At 51.8% G+C, this 17989-nt stretch overlaps 6 protein-coding genes across 6 annotated transcripts; 5 read left to right on the forward strand and 1 right to left on the reverse strand.

Annotated features, from left to right (window-relative positions):
- Window positions 1-611: 611 nt before the first annotated feature.
- Z517_04915 (uncharacterized protein) lies at window positions 612-3065 on the forward strand (the record flags this gene model as incomplete). The annotated part of the gene is made up of 7 exons (XM_013430243.1): window positions 612-1304; window positions 1365-1468; window positions 1531-1632; window positions 1668-1707; window positions 1797-1941; window positions 2018-2287; window positions 2359-3065. 7 exons carry the CDS (start codon window positions 612-614, stop codon window positions 3063-3065), a joined length of 2061 nt encoding a protein of 686 aa, XP_013285697.1.
- Window positions 3066-3518: 453 nt separating this feature from the next.
- Z517_04916 (uncharacterized protein) lies at window positions 3519-8449 on the reverse strand (the record flags this gene model as incomplete). The annotated part of the gene is made up of 2 exons (XM_013430244.1): window positions 3519-8401; window positions 8425-8449. 2 exons carry the CDS (start codon window positions 8447-8449, stop codon window positions 3519-3521), a joined length of 4908 nt encoding a protein of 1635 aa, XP_013285698.1.
- An 858-nt stretch (window positions 8450-9307) lies between these two features.
- Window positions 9308-9853, forward strand: Z517_04917 (uncharacterized protein; the record flags this gene model as incomplete). The annotated part of the gene is made up of 1 exon (XM_013430245.1): window positions 9308-9853. The coding sequence occupies one exon, from the start codon at window positions 9308-9310 to the stop codon at window positions 9851-9853; it is 546 nt and encodes a 181-aa protein (XP_013285699.1).
- Window positions 9854-10621: 768 nt separating this feature from the next.
- On the forward strand, window positions 10622-11589 carry Z517_04918 (uncharacterized protein; the record flags this gene model as incomplete). The annotated part of the gene is made up of 2 exons (XM_013430246.1): window positions 10622-11387; window positions 11459-11589. The coding sequence occupies 2 exons, from the start codon at window positions 10622-10624 to the stop codon at window positions 11587-11589; spliced, it is 897 nt and encodes a 298-aa protein (XP_013285700.1).
- Window positions 11590-12948: 1359 nt separating this feature from the next.
- Window positions 12949-14885, forward strand: Z517_04919 (uncharacterized protein; the record flags this gene model as incomplete). The annotated part of the gene is made up of 6 exons (XM_013430247.1): window positions 12949-13045; window positions 13154-13776; window positions 13829-14143; window positions 14205-14417; window positions 14490-14645; window positions 14703-14885. The coding sequence occupies 6 exons, from the start codon at window positions 12949-12951 to the stop codon at window positions 14883-14885; spliced, it is 1587 nt and encodes a 528-aa protein (XP_013285701.1).
- A 487-nt stretch (window positions 14886-15372) lies between these two features.
- Window positions 15373-17494, forward strand: Z517_04920 (uncharacterized protein; the record flags this gene model as incomplete). The annotated part of the gene is made up of 5 exons (XM_013430248.1): window positions 15373-15432; window positions 15592-15704; window positions 15804-16264; window positions 16386-16516; window positions 16586-17494. 5 exons carry the CDS (start codon window positions 15373-15375, stop codon window positions 17492-17494), a joined length of 1674 nt encoding a protein of 557 aa, XP_013285702.1.
- Between the last annotated feature and the right edge of the window lie 495 nt (window positions 17495-17989).

Raw genomic sequence — 17989 nt, forward strand, 5'->3', positions numbered from 1 at the left:
TGATCTCCAGACTGTGAAGGGAGGGGTAATGAGGAGTCTCATGTGATACGAGAGCTTTTCAGCCCGCCCGAATCTGCAGGTTCGTATCGAGGGTCGTCACTTTGTGCTTCGAGGATGTAGTCTCCTACAGTCATCGCCAATCAGGCCTCCCAGGAGCTGCCAGCCGCTTTCAAAATCGACTGGGTGACACACCCTTTTCCGTCGTCGAGGCGTCCTGTTGAAAACCACTTTCATGCAAACGACCTCCGATTCCGAGCTGAAAATATCCTTTGTCTCAATCTAAACTCATGTCTACCCATGTCTGAGACGATGATGTCGCATTGGTCACAGGAGGTCTCATCACCCTTCGTGGCGGGTCTCTGAGGTCACAGAACAAAGGACATACAGCTCATTGGAGACTGTCAGGTTGATCGTCAGGCTGGGAGAAGCACGAAATGCCACCAGGGCTGGGGTCGGAATGCTCTGACGCGCACCCACCGCACTGAGCAGAGGGAGGGCTTTGCTCTTGCTCGTAGGAGAGCTGATTCATATATCCCCTTTCACTCTTTTGCATTTTGGCTCCAATTTCCTTCAAGGTCAACAGTAGGACTTTGCCAGAACCAGCTGTAGACATGGCCCCCATACGGAAGATATGGACGGGCATTATTTATTTCTTTGACTATCTGACAAACTCCCCAAGTCAACTGTATCCTCCAGAGAATACTCCAGATCTTCAGATCCCGGTGCAAACTGTTCAGCCAATTCAGCCACAAGCCACCAAATACCCGATTTTCAATCCCCCAGACGACCTCGAAGATATCCCTTTTCGATGCGAATATCCCGACTATCCGGAGAAGGACGGCTGGAGAGCATGCAACACCAAGACAGACAGGACGTGTTGGCTCGAGAATGTCAAGACTCGCCAACGGTATGACATCCACACGGACTACGAGAACGACGGCCCCAGGGGTATTGTGCGGCATTACTACCTGGAGCTTGAAGAATCCACCTGCGATCCTGATGGCTTTGGGCGTCTACCGGTGCAGCTGTTCAACAAAACCTTTCCTGGTCCCCGGATCCAAGCTTGCTGGGGTGATCAGGTGCATATCACAGTCAACAACAAATTGACGGGCAACAACACAGGTGACAACCCGGGCAATGGCACCACCATTCATTGGCATGGCTTCAGACAGTGGAACAGCGGCTATATGGACGGCGTCAACGCAGTCACACAGTGTCCCATCGCTCCCAACACAAGCTTCACATACATTTTCAACATCACCCAGTACGGAACTTCGTGGTATCACAGCCACTACTCCTTGCAGGTACGTTGTATATCACCCTTCCCATCCTCTGTGCCGATGGACTGAGGTGTTGTTGTTCAGTATGCCGCCGGTGCTCTAGGACCGTTCACCGTCTATGGCCCGGTGTCCAAAAGTTACGACCATCAATTGTATCCTATCATCATGAGCGACTGGCTGCATAAGAGGTACGTGACAACCACTGTCATCAGACTTGCACATCCACGTCCTTGACGTCAGTGGTGCCCAGTGTGTATCAGAAATGGGACGCGTCCATCCAACAGAGTGGGAAACAGATATTCGTTGACAACATTCTGCAAAACGGCGTTGGTAAGTATATTTATTCTCCAGAGTGAGAGAATCTATCCAGGCTAACTGCAACCTCAGGCCACTGGCCGCCTCAGATCGAACTGGCACAAAAACCAAAGTTCAACGAGGTATTCTTCCAAAAGGTAATGACAAGTCTCGCCCTCGCCCTCGCCACCTTGTCACACATTTTTCTGATCGGGAAACCAGGGAGTCAAGTACCTGATGAGGCTCATCAACGGCGCTGCCGACACGACGTTTGTGTTCTCGATCGACGACCACAAGTTCTGGGTCATTTCGACCGACTTTGTGGCGATTGAGCCATATTACACTGACCATGTCGTGGTAGGGATAGGTAAGTGTGTGTTGCCATCCCCCCAACGAATTAGCTTAAAGGTATTTCTGGTCCTGAAACCTTGAGCGCCTTCCAGGACAACGGTACAACATCATCGTCGACGCGAACCCGGACCGTTACAGCAGCGACCACAGCTATTGGATCCGGACCACTCCGGCGAAGAACTGCAGTTCGTTCGACCCGAACGCGCCCACCCCTGAAGAGCGCACGGGTATCGTCCGATATACTCTCAGCGACGAGTTGCCGAGCACCACGAAGCACCCCTTTGAAGCTACGTGTGCGGACGAGACCTACTATCGGAACATAACTCCAATAGTTCCCTGGACCGTCGGCCGTATCAGGCACCGTAAGATGACCACCCACAAAAAAAAAAAAAACTACACATAATGGTCGTCTATAGAAGGCTAACTCGAACAGACGTGGACCCTCTGTACCTCAACATCCAGCCAATGAAGGGATACCCTTACTGGCCGTGCGACAAGACGGTCAACAGATTCGAGCTCGTGCCCAACAACCCCATGTGGCTCAACTTTAGCGGGCCGACGCTCTGGAACCTCGACCAGAACTTTACAGAAAAGGGGTGGCTGGCGGTGGTCGACACCGACGACAGGGAGGAAGAGTGGGTGCAGTTGACCATCATCTCGGGGCCCAAGAAGTCCAAGTCCCCGCTCCTGCCGCACCCGGTGCCCAAGGTCCCCGGGGTGTACGTGCCCGGCGAACACCCGATCCACCTGCACGGGCACGACTTTGCGGTCCTGGACCAGTGCGTCCCGGACGACCACACCGAGTGCGACGTGTCCAAGGCGAACCTGACGCTGACGAACCCACCACGCCGGGACGTCGCCTTCCTCCCGGACAAGGGGTACCTGATCATCGCGTTCCGCGCCGACAACCCCGGCGTGTGGATCATGCACTGCCACATCGCCTTCCACGCCTCGTCGGGCCTGGCCGTCCAGATCATGGAGAACCGACAGAAAATCGACTTCCCTCCGCCCTGGCCGCAGCGGTTCGCAGACATGTGCGAGAATTGGGACCGCTGGAGCCCGTACATGCACGACCCGGAGGATCCGTGCGGATATCTCGATCCCGGCGAGGAGCCTCTGCAGACGGACTCGGGCATCTAGGCCTGGGCTTTTCTGTCGCCGGTGCAAAGTCTCGATGGAGCACAGGTACAACCAGCAGCACCAATAAGGGGGGGAAGTAGTCGTTGATCATGTTGTGGGAGGGAGCTCGGAGTGGCGCCACCAGGAAACACAAAACTAGGGAGAATGTGTTGTGAAGCGCGGAAGGAGGAAGGGCATTCAGAGCTCTAGAAGAAGCTCCAATATCTATCGACGTAGGTCAAATATTCACTCCTTGCTCGGGTAAAAGGTCATTAGTCCAAATGCAATATTTCGACGCCAAATGCATTGTTCTTGCCTACCTGCCTGTTTGTTGGCTCTGCGCCTTGCGCCTCCAATGTTGTTTAACTCAAGACCTGCTTGTACATATCTCACCTTGACACCCGACCACCTCTTGCTATTAAGCATATCCATCAATGCGGCTCTCGGCTCAAAGGGTGTATGCAACGTCATCACTCAAGAGGACACTCGAACTGTAACCTCCTCCTCATAGTCCAAGCCGTTTTTGATAACGGCAACTTCACCGTTTCGTGCAAAGAGTACATCTCGTGCCGTCGTGGCACAGACTATGTCTCGAGTGCCCGAGAACCAATCGTGAGGCACGAAGAAGTGTCTGGAGTACTGGATCGGCGGTGAAGGTGGCCACGGAGTCGAAACTGCTGCCGCCGTCGCGACAGATCTGTCTAAATTGTCGAGATCAATGGAGCTGACCCAGGAGTTGGTGTCTAGGAAGATAAGTTTGCCCGTGTCGGTGAGATGGATGACATGGAAGACGTGGGGAGTCAAGGCCAGGATTTGACGGCCAATGAGAGGCTTTAAAACGTGTTGTTGGTAGGTCTGGAGCATTGGTTCCCCAATGGAAGGCTCACTTAAGGAGCTCTCACACTCACTTGTTAAAGCTGCTGGGACTTCCATGTCGACGAGGCCGTGGATTCCAGCTTTCTCTCTTTCCAATCTATCGCCTAGGCACGTGCCATCTTCAAGGTTGAATGGTGTTGCGTCAAAGACGTAAATGGAGCGGGTTCTGGCGGAGCCATTGAGCTCCGACAATTCCAGAAGCATCCAGCGTCGTTGGCCTGAATCGTATCCTCGGACGCTCTTCAACTGTACGTTTGTGGTATCCACTCCCAGCTGAAGACGTGAAACTTCCGACAGGTGACACCAGCAGAATATGCGGGCATCCTCCCCTTCGATACATATTACATGGCGTTGGGATTGAGGGTGCTGTATCCATAGTCGAATGCCCGGCTTCTCCAGATATGACCGTGCTGCAATCTGCTTTCCGTTGCTGTCCCAGAGATAGTCCGACTCCCGCGTCGAAAGGATGAGGTTACTGGTTGTCTCGGACCTCAGGACTTGAACGATAGCATGACCACAATCCAGGCGAAGTTGAAGGGGAAGCTCGTTTGAGATCCATCCTCCTTTATGGTCCCTCATCAGAGTGGAAGCCAGCACCCCGTTTGACGCATCCACACTCGTGGTAATATTATCACGAGTCTGCCAAGTGAGAGTGCGGATTGGAGATTTGTGTTCGTGAATCTGTTGCAGAAAGGCGCCTGTTCGAGCATCATACAGACAGACAGAACCATCATCCTTGCCGCAAATGACTACCTGGTCCTGACTGTGAAGGACCATGGTACTGATTCTGACTTTATCATCCGATGTAGTTGCTTCGATTACCGACGTTGAAGTACTCTCGCTCAGATTTTCTGCAACTGTGTCACGCAGCAGCATCGTAGGCTCCCAAATATTGCATTGTGACCGGCGGACGTCTGCGAAATGGAAGTTGTCTCGGCTGAAAATTATTTGTTTGATACCCTGCTCGGATGATCTAATCCTGTACAACAACCTCAATGTATCAAACTCGTATAAATTGATGGTCTCACATGCAGCCACACCCCCCAGGAGACGTCCATTCGGGCTCGAAGTCAAGGCACGGCAGTTGGCTCGAAAGCATTCCACTTCCTGCTCTTCGAAAGGATCAAGGAGGGCAAGTTGACCGTCAAGGTACGAGACAGCAAGAAGTCGGATGTCAGGATTGGGGTTAAAGGAGAGCGATGTCACTAGATGCTTACTGACCTCACCATTGGCAAGAATTCGCCCACAGCTGCCGTAGTATTCGTCATATTGAAGGTCCCAGATTGTGACGGGTTGGCCAATATATGCCACGGCCATTTTTTGATGTCCGATAGAGAAGGAAATGGCACATGGTTGAAGGGGGGAAGGTTGCTCCGTTTCCTCATCTGAATGACTCCAAGGTCGGTCTGCTTGTGGTAAGGCATTGTTGTTCAAATCCCAGGAGGTTAGGAAATTTCTCCTTGACGCCACCAAAAGTACATCTTTGTCAAATTCGAGAGCGATAGGTCGAAAGGGAGCGGACAGTCTATGTAATGCATCGCCCGTGCGGCTATTCCACACCGTCACATTCTTCAAGCCACAGGATACGAGGATGTCAGACTTAGGCTTGAAATGTAATAGCCGAACAGCTTCTCCATGATCCAGAGCCCTTTGTTCCTCACATGATGTTGCATGGTAGAGATTGACGAGTCCTGAGGCTGTCCCAACAGCAAAAAGCTCGTCTCCGTAAGCGATGCTTGTGAAATCATCGCCTTGGAGCTCAATAGATGTCAACCGGTCGTCCCATTGATCGTAAGACATCCCACTAATCGACAGTGTAGTTGTTCGACATCTCTGACAGGCTTTATACAATGTCGAGTTGCGGGGGCAGAAAGGGGGAATATGGGTGTATATAGCGCCTGGGTTATTGACAAGAACATCAGAAAACTTTGCGACGACGCGGACAAGATCCATTGAAGCTGCTTTGATCATTTGGATTTCCTTCGAGATTGGGGGTGCGTTGCACTGTTTGGCATACATCCGGAGATCTTTCGCTGCTCGAATGATCGGAGTAAGAACCCCTGTCTGGGCGATGCTGTCAATCCACGAGATGACATTGGCTTCCAGAAATCTGGAGACAAGAACAAGAACATCTAGTGATTCGCAGTCGGCATTGGCAAGGTGGTATGCGAAGGCTGCGCAGGCATACGTCGAGAATTGGATGTTCGAGTCCTCGATGGTAGTACCTGACCGCCGGCGTGATGCTCGCCTCCGAGTCCTGGAAGGTCTCATTCTGTCACTTGTGAGGTAGCTCAAGCATGTCACAGCGATCCTTTTATGCGCCTGAGGCTTGGTCACGGCAAAGTCGGACTGTAATCCATCCTTGGTGAGATATTCTCGGACTGTCTCGTGTATAATCTGGACATTGTTGAACTTATCGATAGCAACGAGTTGGCCACACAATTTCGGGATAATTTCTTCGAGTGCATCATACTTGTCCCCAAGGTCCAAGTTCAGCGCATCAGTAAGCTCCTTCGTGCTTAGTGGTCTCATAGCACAAGCCACCCAGGTGAGGATGGCTTTGGCCACTCTCTTTCCACTTCCCACAGTCGTCAATTCCATTGAGTCCAGCACTCGTCGGTATAATGAGTTCATGTCTCGAGGGACGTCATCAAGCACCTTATTGAGCTCCGCTTCACCGTAGGTATTTGCAAGCTCCTCTAAAACCAGGAGGGTCCATAGGAAGGAGCCTTGGGATTTTTCGAGCACCCTCCCAAGTAGCGCAGCCCGAAACTCATCATTCTTGACCATGAGAGAATGTGACTTTGCCTCAATGACGAGTTGAATATCTTGAAGAGTATCAGGCGTCGAAATTGGTAATTCACAAAATCTGTGCGAACCAAGGCTCAGAAATGCAGCCTTGATCTTCGGCATATCCCGAGCTGTGAGAAGAACTCTCAACTTTGTGGCGGAATCGAGCTGGCTAAGGAGGGCTTCGATGAAAACCTCAGGAGCTTCACACTCATCTAAGCCGTCGATGATCCAGTAGTGAGGTTCATTATGGCTTCTGAATATTGTCGAGACAAATATTTTGCGCCAAAGAGTGCGTTCATTATCACCGTCAATATAGGTGTTTTCCTTGTACAAATCGCTCAAAATGCGCCGAGTGTGTTCATTGTTACAGGCCATTTGGAAGGCTAGTGACTTAAGGCAGTTGATGAGCCGAGTCTTCGAATTCTCACCATGTCTGAAGAAATAGTAGCTGCTGTTTGACTTTTGCTGTTGAAGTTGCGTGATGATATAGCCCGCAAGAACAGACTTGCCCGTGGCGGGTTTCCCACTGATCCAGAGAATAGGTGGTGTGTTTGCGGAAAGGTCTCTCCACGCCAAGTAGCTCTCTTTCCGTGCAATCCATTCGCAAGTTCCAGGCAGTTGGGAGCCTTGGGCAAGCTCAAGATCATCTTCAGGTTGGTGAGGTATGCGCAAGTGTTGGCTGAGATCGTCTAGTTCGTGCTTCTGTTGCGCCTTGTTTCTTTTCGCCAATTCACCTAATATGCTTGCAACCGTCATCGCAAGTGAATTACGAAGCTTCGTATAGTTGCCGTCCGTTTTTGATTTGAATTTGCAGATCGATCGGTGGTCGGCGGCCATTGGGGTTTGGATTTCCCCTGGCAAATTGAGGACTGCAGACTCTGGTTCAACTACCCTTGACCGAAGGTATTTCATTGGTTGCATCTCGTAAAATGAAAACAGCTGAAATCCATCAAAGTAGTGGCGGAACTCTTCGTTGATGGACTGTAGTGTTCCGGAAGCTTTCTTCAACTCCTCCACAAAAGTGGGCGATAGGGAGAGAGCGTGCAACATCCGATCCAGGATTTTAGCCCAGTCGGAGCCTTGATGCGGTGTTGCCAGGAAATATATTGCCCGGAACCTGGATGTCAGGGAATCGAGAGACTTGTCATGTTTCGCTAACATATACGCCCGCTTTATTACCAAGCCTCCCATGCTGTGTCCCATCATGATCAATTGAGTATCTGTTGAACTGATATACGGAGAGGTCCTCAAATCTGCTAGCAGGGATTGCCCGAAGCTGTGTATTGTCCAGCAATCATCCCGGTGCTTGACGTAGTCCGAGTTGTACCCAAAGCTGTGGATGCGGACATTCTTGAAGGCAGGATCCTTTGAAAGCCACTCCTTTGGCCAATAATTCTGCGCAATCGAGGGTCCAAGGCTCCAGGTCTTTCTCGAGCCACCCCCCAAGCCATGAACAAAGATCAAGTCGACGAGTGGCTCGGAGGGTGTGTAGAGCAAGTTGAGGCCGAGGGGGCCTTTCTCATCAACTGCCTCGTCGTAGTCGATTGTGCTTGGAACCGAGGGACTCTCTGAGGGTTGTTTGCCTTGCGGCAGTATAAGGCTAGCAGCAAATTCATTGATCTTCCGATGAGATGTTCTGCTTGACTTCAGAAATATGGTCAGATCGGTCAATACCAAAGTTGAAGGGACTGATTGCTGAATACTAACATACCATCTTCCGCACGTCTTCCACACATCTTTCCCCAGTCTTTTAAGGTGTAAAAACTGATTCGTCCGGGTCACTGTGGGATGATTAACGCTTTCTGGATGAAGGAGAGTCTCATTGCTGGCTTTCAGAAGAGAGCAAACTCAATTTGGTGAGTATGGAGAGTAAAGTTTTGGAAGCATCACGACAGAGCAGGAAGTGAGGATATGAACACTCGCAACGACGGGTGTTGCGTTCCGGATAAGCCAGTCAGTCGCAGGAAGCCTGGGCGTTTTAGTAGAATGGGGAGGAGCTTGCCGTCATGCAGGGTATCAGCTGGCTCTAGTAGCGTGTCCGAGTGGCGTTTGAGTCTCAAGAAGATTGGCTTGGATTCTACAATCAACCAGCCAGTACTTAGACACATTTTGGCTAGCAACAGGGGTGGTGGTGATGATGGCGGCTACCTACATGTTTGCTCCGGCTCCACGTAGCCACGGGCGCCAAGCCCCTGCCTGAAGAAGCGGCGAGCCGATGTCAAAGATAAGTGGCACAGTTTGACAAGAAATAGTAACGAGGAGCAATTCACTATCGACTTAAAGATAACTATTATTAGGTATAACAGCACCGCTATCCTTATAATAATATTATCTATGTTTACTCTGACGCCCGCCTCATTCGCTGTCAAACGACCATCTAAATTCCGAGAGGGCGTCTACTTTCTGTCAGACTGTGCCGTTTTTTTTTGTCCAAAGGCTCGGCGGTCAGTCCACCCATTCCTGAAGATTCACAACCCCCCTCCCCCACTTTTTGAATGTGGCATTTACCTGACCCTATATTCCCTGAAGTACCGATCGATTGACAATTGAGGTAACCTGTTAACGTATCCGCAGTCCTTCCTCACTCACCAACGATGGCCGGCGAACAAACTCACCCTACCATCAAAGTAGGTGATCATGAGGCTTACATGGAATACGCCCTCGAGAAGGCACAACTTTCACCTCCAGCAGCCACAAAGTTCTGTGTCGGAGCAGTCCTCATCGACGGTGACAGTGGCGAGATCCTGTCCACGGGCTACTCGTTGGAATTACCCGGCGATAGACCTGGAGACCCTGGCACGACACACGCCGAGCACTGTTGCCTCATAAAAATTGCTGAGAAACACAACGTACCAGATGACTACGTCGGCAGAGTGTTACCCAAGAATACGGTTCTCTACACGACAATGGAACCTTGCAACGAGCGGCTGAGCGGCAACCGAACGTGCGTGGAGAGAATCCTCGCGCTCAAGGATTCTATCAAATTGGTCTATGTCGGCATCACGGAGCCGAAGACGTTCATCGGCCTCAACCAAGGCAGGAAGCGACTCGAAGAGGCGGGCGTCGAGGTCAGACAGATTGAGAAGGAAGAGCTTCGTGACCGGATACTCAAGGCCTCTACAGCGGGACACGAGCAATAGTGGGCTGTAGACGCAGCGAGAACAGATAAGCACGGAACGGTGCTGAACTGATGAAAGTCACCTTTCGTTGGCTGAAAACTACTAACTTGATACTGTATGAGGTTCGGTCGAGGTTCGGCGGCGTGCATGTGCAACAACGCACAGAGGCCCATCTAGCAGGTCGGAAATCGTGAGGGGTGCCTAGGTCAGGATTCCACCACCAACACACACAAACCTCAGGGTCAACGCCCAAGTCATGCCGCCGGGCAGCACAGGCGACCCTCAGGGCAGCGACAGGCGATTGCACAGCTATGGGGGTAACGGCAACAAGAATGCAACGCAGGAGGGTTAGAGGCACAATAGGCGCTTCCTAAAATGATTCAACTGATGTCCTCTCAACCTCCATGCCAATGTCCTCTGTACAGTCACGTGGCCGTGCTCTTTCTTTTCCCATTCAGACCATTACAGTACAAATGTCGAGACCTAGGTTTCAATGATAGCCAAACCCTTGCCCTTCTTCGATGGTCTGCAGAGAAGGTAAAATTGAAATAAGGTATTGGGCGCTTAGCTGGCCCGCTCCGGCGGCTCCCGAAACCAACCATCTACAGACTGATACAAATATAAGCACTGATTACCCTGATCTGGCTAGTCAACCCGGCTTGCCAGGTCAACAGCAAGATTACGAGTCGGCCCGAGACAGTCGCAGAAGCTTCGGCACCCTATTTCCCCCCTCAATCTTCCCGAATGCGCAGCATGAGTCTTCAGGCACGTATCTCTGCACCCGGCATCATGGATTTCGAGGGCACAAAAGGAATCGAGTATCAAAGAATCAAACCCGATGTCGATGCGAGTGTCATTGCCGAGCTGCCCCGAGGTTGTCGCATCCTCCGTACCGAACAACATGGCGTGAGTTTCTGGGCGAACACGAGGCGGATTGACGTCTTGTTGGCGGATGCGATCACCAAAGTATCCTTTTTCATCAAGATCCTCTCCCATGAGACGGGTAGAAACATGGTACATGGAGAATTCGAATCCATGAAAGCCATCTACAGCATACTTCCCAACTTTGCACCCAAGCCGATCGCCTGGGGCACGTATCAGAGCAATCCAGACACGCACTTCTTCCTGTGCGAATACCGGGAAATGACAGATGATATGCCTGACCCCGACAAGTTCTGTGCACAGCTCGCTCTGCTGCACAAGAACAGCAAGTCTCCCAATGGCAAGTTTGGCTTTCACATCACAACCTACGGCGGCAATCTTCCGCAGTTGAACGACTGGGAGGACAGCTGGGAGACATTCTTTACAAAGAGTATGCGGTGGGCACTGAACCTGGAGCTGCAAGTCAGAGGACACGATCCAGAATTCGACACTCTGGTGCCGACCCTGTTCGAAAAGGTGATTCCTCGACTGCTTCGACCGCTGGAGAGTGAAGGCAGATCTGTCAAACCTTCGCTTGTGCATGGGGACCTCTGGTACGCCAACTCAGCGATCGATGCCGACACAGGTGCCTCTTTGATTTTTGACGCTTGTTGCTTCTACGCCCACAACGAGTGTGAGTGCTTCCCCGAAAGCCGTCGTGTCTGGTCCGTCGCACGGACCATGGTCTAACGCATATTCTAACAGATGAATTCGGCCAATGGATGCCCGCTTGTAACAAGTTCGGTGCTGCGTACTTGTCTTCCTATCGCTCTTATGTCCAGATATCATGTCCGGAGGAGGATTACCAAGGCCGGCTTGATCTCTATAAGTTGTGAGCCCGAGCTACAAACATTCGGACCACACGAGTCCTTCTTACCAACGATGGTGAACAATAGGAGATTCAACACCCATGTGTCTGCTCTGTTCCCCGAAAATGAAACTCTGAGAGAACAGTGAGAAGCATTCCCTCTTTTTCCTCCCCATAAGCTGATTATACATGCGCCCAGGATGCTCGGAGATATCAGAGATCTCGTTGCGCGCTATGGCTCGTGACTAGCGCCGGCACAGGAACCTGATCAGGAGCCACCTACATCGGAATACCAAGGGCTAATCGATGGTTTACGTTGTGTGCCCGGCTTCCGCAGTGTTTGATTGACATTTCCACAATGTAAGTCGCAACCTGTTCCAGGCTCGAGCCAGGGCCAATGGCGGCCCCAGGCGAGGCGTGAAGCTGTTCTGGCCCGGAGTCACGGGGACAACTCCCTTTTTTGACTGCGGTATAGGGACTATATGGCAGACTCGGTAAGGAACCCATTCCTACCCTCAAACCTAACAGGACATGTCCTCGAGCGATTAATTCCGAGATTCAACCCCTGAGGGCGGTCTCCGGACGAACCTACCTTCTGTCCCGTTACGAGGTACAAAGGTTTTGACATATAAACTCGAATTATCTAGAGATTCAACATCTTTAACTATTCACATGGATAAAGAGAAGGACTACAATCTAGCTTATATATTAGGATATATCAAATGTGAGGATGGAGGAATAGCGCCCTAGGTGCGATTGAAGCTGTATAATACGGAGATGGTTACTTATATAGGTCGTTCGAGGTATATTATTATCTAGGGATCGTGAAGCAACGGCAACACCTCTCTCATAGCGAGTAGACACAAAGATTGAAGCTGCGATAACCCAAGTAGACTTGGTTTTGAGCCGTTCTGGCCTTGCCCAACAGTGTATGAAGCGATCAATCAATCAAAGTTTGACCCAACGGAGTTACGTAGACACTTCGCAACATGTTGCCCTTCTCGGCCTAGTACCATCACAGCCTTGCGGCAAGGATCCTTCCAGCCTGGGCACGTCCCGCATCTTGCTGTCATCCAGTATCCAGTCAAGCCAGTGTTCCTGAGTGCACACGTGTTTGTATCCTTCTAGGGTTGCAAAATGCGAACTTTTGAATCGCCCGTCATTGTTTATGGGGCCCGGGGTTACCGGGACACGGGTCACTGGATAATTGCGATGGTTGCCTCCGAAACATATATAACGTGTACCAAGATATACTCATGCTCAACCACAATTCTTACATGTGAACGGCATTCCATCTTTCTCAGTTCTCACATGAAGATTCTCTTCCTGTCCAACGCGTCTGAAGGACTCCTCACAACAACGTGGCCACCTCATTTTGATCACCGTCATGGTACAAAACCTCCAAGTCCGTGTTGACCAAGGCAACGCGACCATGTCCCATCCACCATCGGCGGAGAGTTACTTCAGAGAACCTACCTCGTCCAGTATTTTATACTTTCATATCGGGTTCATGATACTGGCTTGGATAGTAGCTCTTCCTCTTCGCAAGTAGCTCCCATCTATCCGAGGAACCAAACACTGACAATCTCTAGCAGTGGCGTCGCTGGAAATGGCTCGCTCCAACCTTGTATATCCGGCTCGAATCCTCCTTCTCGGGTTGCATGCCCTTGGAACGGTCTTTGGTTTGGCATATAATTCCAAGACACCTGACTTGTATCGCAACAGCTCACATCATGCGCTTGCTTGGACCTTGACCGCGTTCGCTGTGTTGGAGTCAATTGTCAGGATCATGAGAAGTTTGTCGCGGTCTCGGTCCGTCAAAGCCACCTTTGGTGGGAGTCACGAAGAGCAGCCGCTTGTTTCGTCTGCCAGACATTTTCAAGAAAGCGAGGAGTCTCTCGATCACGACCACATACACGCCATAGAACAGAACTATTTCACACCACGGAGGGAGCCTCGAAGAAATGGGACTAATTCAATAAGAACCGACTCGCACAATCGGCGTAACTTTTCTCTACGTCCTCCCCGCCGCGCAGTTGATAGGCGGTATGGACGGCTCTTCTCCTTGATCAGGGCCAAAAGATGGACCGAGATGATTGCCTCCCAGCGGTTTGTTCCTCTTGCGGCACTCACGTCTGGCTTTTTCGCCGTGGCAATGACGGTCCTAGCATTTGTTGCTTTCTGCACTGGAATCGTCACCATGGCTGGAATATTTGTGAGAAGATTCACCCGTCAACTTCGCTTTGAACCTCGCTAACAATGCATAGCATGGAGAAAATCTCTTGAACGGCTTGGCTCATTTCATCAAAGGCGGCGTCTTCTTCTTCTTCGGCATCATCACCTTACTTCGCTTCGTTGGCTCCCTGTCTGGGCTTGGCTGGGCGTGGAATCTCAAAGGCTCGGGTGCTTCATCTCGGAACTGGCATCGCTCCGTCACCATGGAAGGGCTTGAATGCTTACTCATCTTCATCTACGGAATCAGCAATGTTTTTCTCGAACATCTCTCTGCGTGGGGAGAGGCGTGGACGGCGCAGGATCTCGAACATGTCGCCATATCGCTCTTGTTCATTGGTGGTGGGTTGGTGAGTGGCCCCGTTTGCGCCATCTATTGAGTGCCTGCGCAGTATACTTACTATATTACAGTGCGGCATGATGGTTGAGTCCCGGACGGTATCTTGGACATCGTCGTTTCAAAATACCAGCACAGACAGAGTCGCTCTCGATTCGAACGAAAAGCAGACGTTGACACCCGGATGGTCGACCAACCCCATCCCGGCCATGATTATCTTCCTGTTAGGCACAATTCTTGCGGGCCATCATCAAAACAGCTCGGAATCTACCATGATGCACAAATGGGTAATCGCGCCTCTCGGCACGCTCTGTGCTTCTTATGGCCGCAATGTGACGCGGTAACTGACGTGCTCGCAGGTGGGTAACTTCCTCACCGCAGCATCGGTGGCGAGGAGTCTCACGTATCTATTCCTCCACATTGCCCCTGCGAGATCTCGATCACCGTCACGACCACCAACCGAGCTCGTCACGTCGTTTTGTCTCATGTGCGGAGGTCTGATGCTCATGGCCAGTGTAAGAAAGGACTCTACCCAAGGCGGTCAAATGCTGATATCTTGTCGGTGAATACAGAACAGAGACACGGTCGATGCGATGATGGACAATGAGCTGAACGCAATGCTAGTGGCCTCGGTCATGATGGGCCTCACGGCTGTTTTAATGGCGTGGTGTTTGGCCGTCGTTGGTATCAAGGAGTGGGCGCAAAAGGGGAAGGGGAGATATACAGAAGAACAGGGAGAAATGGCTTTGGAGTGAGCGATAATTGTGGATGATTGACTGGGTGACTTGGGCATGCAGGCAGTAGGAATAATCTCAATGCTTCTACTGCCAGGAAAGTATTTCGTGTGCTTGGTACGGGGTGGAGTAATTCTCCATTACCTCGTAATATGTATGTATCTTTGTATCCACCTGGAGATCCACTTCCTTTACCCAACATGCCAATAATCCAAGCACCAAGCCACAGACGATTACGATTACGAATGATACTTGCGGTTAAATGTCACCGTCGCTTCCTTTTCGTATTTGTCCTTGGCATAATAATACGAAAATCAAGGCCGGTCGTCAGGCTCCAGGATTAACTTTGACATCCCAAAGATCCCCGGGTACCTCGTACATATATCGCTAGGTGGTTACACGCGTCGAACCTCCCCCAACCAGAGCATCTCACGGGAGCAAACTACCATCAAGTCTACTCGTACACTGACACTACCGGCCTTTTCGGATATCTCTACCACAACCAGCAATGGTTGGAGTCGCAGGAAGTTCCAAGGGCTGCAACACGTGCCGGAAACGCAAGATCCACGTACGTCTCACCATTTTCCCGCGAACAAGTATTCCCTATCTTTTTTTTTAAACCATTGTAGCAAGGGGAACTCCGACAAGGAACCCCTCGGAAGCGCGAATCAAAGACACGCCTTACCTAACCTCAACCTCGCCAGGTGTGTTGTTCGGTTCTTAACAGTGTGATGGAGACAGACCGTCGTGTGCACGATGTCGAAAAACCAATCGTGTCTGCGGGGGTTATGAGAGGGAACGACACTTTAAGAATCTGAGCGCCTTGGACCGCGAGACGTTGTTGACGAGGACGCAGCCGTTGGTTTCGCTCACGGACTTGAGGCGGCAAATCACTGTTGATGGCGACGCACGCTCAGTTGACCAGCTCACGCCGGGCAGTGACTCCGGAACGGGTGGCACCACCGTAACGACCGCGAGGATAACGCCCCAAGACCAAAACATTGAGGGGATAAGACACGCCGCCGGGCTTGCGGAGGTGTTTATCGACTTTCTCGCCAACTACATCCCCAGGAGAAAGGAAGAAGGAGAGGAAGGAGAAGGAGAAGGACATGACACTAGACTTCAGAACGAGCAAAAGACCCAACAAGTTTCCTGGCTCCAAGCCATCGACCCGTCGTCGTTGGAAAACAGCGCCTCGCTCGATCTCGCAATCCTGGCATTGAGTCTCTCGTGTCTGGGTCGCAGACACGGCGACGAGCGGCTCCGACGTGAGGGCACGGCCAACTACGGGAGAGCGCTGCGTCGACTCCAGGACAGTCTCTCGCACCACAGTCTGCTTTTGGAGGAGCAGACTCTGGCCAGTTGTATGGCCTTGTCGATATTCGAGGCATGTCTCCCATGTTCCTCTCCCCTCCTCAATCTTTCCCCCGTTCTCCCGTCCATCATCCCTTGCAGACACCGGGGCTTTTGGAGTCACGAGTAGAACTGTACATTGTTGACCGGATTCACAGCTCCTCGAAGTCTCCGGGAAGAACACCTGCGGATGGGTCAGCCACGTCGAAGGCATGGCGAGGTTAGTCGAGCTTCGAGGACCCGAGTCCCATATGACGGGATCGAGCCATCGACTCTTCCTGGGATTCAGATCCACCGCTGTAAGTTAGCCCCCCTTCAAAGTGAAAACCACTCCCCAGCACTCACTTACTTCGTACGATTTCCAACAGATCACCCACGCCCTGGCCACGCGCAAATCGATCTTTCTCGCCCGACCCGACTGGCTGACCGTGCCGTGGAAGATACACCCCAAGTCAGATCTTGACCGGTTACAGGATATCATGGCTCAAATCGCGACTCTGCTCGAGAAAGCCGAACGACTTAGGACTGCCTCTACCACCACCACCGCCGCCGCCGTGCCAGAGAGGACAGCACTCGTCCAGGAAGGGAGGACATTCCACTCTCAACTCCAGACCTGGTACCAGCGACTGGTCCGCAAGCACGCCGGGTGTGGAGCGCTGTACTGGGAGCGTCCGGTGTCGGCACGGTTTCATCTGCCTATCCCGAGCGTGTTTACAACGTCACTACAGTTTCCGACCTTTGAAATCGCCCGGCTCCATCTCTCCTACTGGACCATGCTGCTCTTACTGCGCACGAGCATCCTCTCCCTTGCCTTGCGAGAGTCGTACCCAAGCGACACTGACACTGATGCCGCACCTCCTTCTCCTCCTTCTTCTCCTCCTCCAGAGGTTCCAGACCTCCCAGACCACCACCTCGCAACCATGATATGCAAGTCAATGGACTTCTTCCTCTCCGACGACGCGCGCATCATGGGTCCGCAAAACGTGTTTTTCGCCCTCCGCGTCGCGACACACGTGTTTTCCCGCGCCGCCGCCGCCGCCACCACCACCACCGCTGGAACACCCCACCACCACCTGCGAATCGTCGAGTGGTGTCGCGCCGTCTTTGACGAGTTGGATCGCCGGGGGTATTCGTTGGGCAGGATCTTGGCGGCGTGTCCGTGGGATGAGATTCCGGCCTTGTTGTCCCCTCGCAACCAGGGCATGACCTCACAACAACAAAGGCCAGGGGCGGGGGTAGAGCTAGGGGATATGGGAGAGGGATACGGCCAAGGGTAGGGATGAGGATAGGGAGAGAGGGAGAGGCGCAGTCAGAATCCGGCGTAGGGCCAGGTGTACCTGCATAAGCTGGTTGGTGGTTCGAGACATTTCTACCTCGTACCCAGTACAGAAGATACAGACCCATCTATCTACTAGGTGGTTTGAGAGAACCACAATTACTCAATGGCGGAGAACCAAACCATGCAAAACCATACAAGACAAATTTACCCCCCCCCCCCCTCCCTCCCCAAAAGAAATCTACTGCACTGTTTGAAGACGAGTGCAGCAAGGCAGGGGTATCCATATCTACTTTTTGTTGACACCCGTCTCATCGCATCACAGAATGGTCATGTAAATTAATAGTAACTAATATACTACCTAGGTAACATAGCGTGGTAGTACCCGGTTTTGTGGGCCAAGCACAGACACACCTCTACCGTAGCCGCAGTGTCTGTGTCAGCGTCTGTGTCTGTGTTCCTGTCCTCTAAACTCAGTCCATTGCTTTGCACAGGC

Source organism: Fonsecaea pedrosoi, assembly GCF_000835455.1.
Source record: "Fonsecaea pedrosoi CBS 271.37 unplaced genomic scaffold supercont1.3, whole genome shotgun sequence".
In the NCBI taxonomy this organism is placed as follows: domain Eukaryota; kingdom Fungi; phylum Ascomycota; class Eurotiomycetes; order Chaetothyriales; family Herpotrichiellaceae; genus Fonsecaea; species Fonsecaea pedrosoi.